Source organism: Ceratotherium simum, chromosome 34, assembly GCF_057802395.1.
Source record: "Ceratotherium simum simum isolate JZ-2026a chromosome 34, ASM5780239v1, whole genome shotgun sequence".
Taxonomy (NCBI): domain Eukaryota; kingdom Metazoa; phylum Chordata; class Mammalia; order Perissodactyla; family Rhinocerotidae; genus Ceratotherium; species Ceratotherium simum.
Window position 1 is genome coordinate 19,693,454 of NC_141933.1, and position 4,263 is coordinate 19,697,716.

The window sequence follows — 4,263 nt, forward strand, 5'->3', positions numbered from 1 at the left end:
ACAGCTCAGGTGTGAATCCTTGATCCCAACCGTGTTCACTCCAGCTTCCAGACGTCAGCTCCTCCAGTCCCGAGCACTATGAAGTACTTAATTCACTGTACTGGATTTCTTCCTGATTAAAACATCTGGAGCACTTTTTATCTCCTTCACTGAAAAATAAGTGAAACTTAATGGCTGGCATCTATTCCGTATGTATCAAATAAGTGGAGGCATTAACATTGCCATATACTAAATACATGCAATTACAAATTGAGAAAGGATGAAGGCCTATTTCCTGCCTTAGTGTCTATGTCGAGAGTTGAAGTCTCACAAAGAACATGTAATGCCAGAGCCTTAAAAATATGATGTTTCTAAAACGGTATTTGATCCCCAAAACTGCTATAGAGCAATTATACAGAGAGAAGACACCTTTTATTTATCACTAAGGTCAACAACATGTAGTTTACAGAAAATCAGAAAGGCATTCATTACGTCAAACAAAATAATCTGTTCCAAAATGTTAAACATCCATTTCATTAAAAAAAGCATACCCAGGGCCGGCCCCGTGGCTTAGTGGTTAAGTGCGCGCTCCGCTGCTGGCAGCCCGGGTTCGGATCCCGGGCGCTCACCAAGGCACTGCTTCTCTGGCCATGCTGAGGCTGCGTCCCACATGCAGCAACTAGAAGGATATGCAGCTATGACATACGACTATCTACTGGGGCTTTGGGGGGAAAAAATAAATAAATAAAATCTTTAAAAAAAAAAAAGCATACCCAGAGAGTTAATTGAATGTAGGCAGACTCCGGGGCTCTACTGTGATATGAATGACTTAAATATGTATTTCAACTATTAGAGGAGGACTATTGATCCAGATGTACAAAATGAGGTTGAACAATTTAATTTTTCTGTCCAAAACTGGATCAGAATATACAAAATCAACTACATGCTACCATCACAGTATAAAATTAACCAAGTTCATTTCTCATGGATTTGTCCTCAGCTATGAAGATGTGCTGTGAAATTTTAAATTAATGAATTTGACTAAGACATTTGCTATTACAGCTAGTTAACATTTTTTAGCACCTGAATTTTTAATTTTAAAATTTTACTCTCTTTGAAGAAAAGGGAACAAGTTCCATTAGGTCACATTTTTTATGTACCAGGGAGGTAGCATACCCCACAAACAAGAACCTGAAATAAAACCAAAAACTTGCTGCCCACTAAAGATTCTTAACATAATATGGTTACCTATATAAGAGATTAAACCTATACTATTTCTTGCCATTTAAGGTCTATAACATATTCCACTTAGATAAGATTAATTTATATGCCTGTTTCAGAATAAATAAACAAAACAGCCTAAAGGAAATGATTTTAAATATAATCGCTGATAGTGAAAATAGTCCATGCTTCTGTGAAAGAATGAATATTATGTTCTGCATGAGGGATACAGCCCTCCTCCAACTAAAGTCACATTTTTGGTCCACAGTTTTCTCATGGCATTTTTCATTTCTGCATTTCTCAGAGTGTAGATTAAGGGGTTCAACATGGGAGTTATGAAAGTTAAAACCACAGTCATGGATTTATCAATGGGAAAAGTAGAATTGGGCCTTGCATACAGGAAGATACAGGGAACAAAGAATAAAATGACCACAGTCATATGGGATGCACAGGTGTAGAAAGCTTTGCGTTTCCCTTCCAAACCATGACTCTTAAGGGAGTATAATATGACCCCATAGGAAACTAGGAGAATGAAGAAGATGACAGTGCAAATTGCCCCTCCATTAGCTATCATAGAAAGCCCAATGAGGTAGGTATTGGTGCAAGCAAGCTTCAATAAGGGGTACATATCACACACGAAATTGTCAATGACATTGGGGCCACAGAAAGGGAGCTGATAAATAAAGAGATATTGAACCAATGAGTGCAGAAGGCCTCCAGTCCAGGTCACCAGCAGCATGACAACACATACCCGCCTATTCATGATGATCAAATAATGAAGAGGTTTACAGATGGCTACATATCGGTCATAGGCCATCACCACCAGAAGAAGGACTTCAGCACCAGCAAATAAATGATCTACGAAGACTTGAGTCATGCAAGCCTGGAAGGAAATGGTCTTTTTCTTATAAAGCAAGTCTACAATCATTTTGGGAGCAATGGCAGTAGAATAAACAGTATCAATAAATGATAAGTAAGCCAGAAAAAAGTACATTGGGGCACCCAGTGACCGGCTGGCCAAGATGGTCACCATGATGAGCAGATTGCCCATTATCGTCACAATGTAGATGAGTAAGAATGTGACAAATAGAACTTTTTGCCCCTCAGGGCTCTGTGTGAGCCCCAGGAGGACAAACTCAGTCACATTGTTCCTATTTTCCATGTGATCTTCTGAAAGTGTTGAACTCAGGTGTCAGAGGCTGCAAAGAAAAGGGGCGATAATGAATTTGAGGGGATCGCAAGCTTTATATAAAAAATGTGACGCTTTACTCAACAATGTTTGCTCCACAGGGCCTCACACAGAGTAACTCTTTAGAAAATAAGAGTTTGAAATCTCCTCCCACAATTACTCCATTCCTTTTCACAAATTTCATGCTTCAACTACAATGATTAGACTTCAGTACTCTAACTGGAAGGTATACGTGAGTGGGCATGTCTGTGAGATGATCTACCGAACAACAAGAAAGCTACTTTGTCCAGAATATCTCTCGTAAAGATGGCATTTTTGACATTATATATGATTTCTTTTATTCTTGAATGTTTTTTGGACTTCAGAGATCCTCCATGAAAACAACCTCATCTCTTATAACTTTATTTATATATTTATATAAAGTAATAACTACTGCATGGAACATGCAATTATAGGCCGATGTTTAAATAACTGCCTTTCTGAGTTGCTTTACTATGAGCACCAAGACTTGAAGAATAAGTCACCCACACAATAAAAAAAAAAAACAGTCACATTGTGAGTGCTCGTTGTATGCTCATTGAATTTTATTTCATTAAACTGAATATCAACTCATGAGAAAGCAACTGAGCAGAGATAAATGTATTAATTTCTCCCCAGCCAAGAAAGTCCAATGAAAGCAATGTCTTGTTTGAAGATACAAACACACACACACACAAACTAAATTTACATTCATTACAACCTAGGTTATTGGAGGAAAAAATGGATAATACAAATCAAAATGAATGGTTTGGGTGCTACATAGACATTTCTCCTACTTTTCAAAATTGCTTGGAATTAATTATTGCTATCCTTAGCTCAATTTGGAATGCCAAAATAAAGATTTTAGGCAGAATCATGGTGCAGTAGAAAGAATTCTATACTAAAAATCCAGAAGTATTACTTGGTTTTTCTCAGTCATCTTGGGAAAAATCACATCCCAACTTATATTCTTATCTGAAATGCTATGATCTTTCCAGATGTGTGTTTCTGAATTCTTGTCATTGAAACTTTTATCCTAAGTGACACGATAACACTTTTGCTGGTATGTTAATCAGGGTGAATTACAATGTGTTGAAGACGGATTATTAATAATCAATATACGAGACTAGTTATCTTGTTTATATTATTAGTTCTAGTTATCTGAGTCTGTGTTGAATACAAGATATTCATTTTCACTTGAGGAAAATAAATCACTTGTCAGGCCTTTTGGGAATGATCCAGCCAATTTTACATGTAAGGTGTGCAACTTGATATTGGCAGAATTATATTAAATATGCTCTATTTCAGTGTCCACATTTGTAAATGATCATTTGTGAAGAGCAAGAGACTATTCTATCCTTTGTGCTTTTAGGCAAATTTGTACTCAAACATCAGAGAGAGAATATAAGTGTAGATGACACCAAAATAAGAGATAACAGAGAAAAGGCAGAAACCAGCAAAAGCAATAAGCTGAATGAAACATGCTTTGAAATTGGTAAACTGTTTGCTTTGGGGGGTTTGAATGAGTTAGGAGTAGAGGAAATTTCAGATTTCCCGAGCTGTCCATCATGAGGTGGCCTGAAGGATAACTCCACATCTGTATTAGGACTTGCCTTTCAGAATCTTATACTTCAAGAAAGCATGAAAATGAGAAAATCAAATGTGAATCAGTAGATGAGACCAGCTGCCTAAAGAAGGAGTTGCACTTTCAGGACTTCTGGCAGTTCACTGCATATATACAGAATTAAATAGCTTCATTTACAGTTATGAATCTATATCTGCATTTACAATGGAAAATAGTCACAATTTATAGTAGTAGTCTGAGCATTCAAGAGATACCTTCCAGTAGGAGGATC

General features: G+C 37.0%; 1 protein-coding gene across 1 annotated transcript; it reads right to left on the reverse strand.

Moving 5' to 3' along the window:
* Positions 1–1,408: 1,408 nt before the first annotated feature.
* Positions 1,409–2,425, reverse strand: LOC101399067 (olfactory receptor 4A15-like). The gene has a single exon (XM_004436993.3). It carries the CDS (start codon positions 2,360–2,362, stop codon positions 1,409–1,411), a length of 954 nt encoding a protein of 317 aa, XP_004437050.1. The 5' UTR covers positions 2,363–2,425.
* Between the last annotated feature and the right edge of the window lie 1,838 nt (positions 2,426–4,263).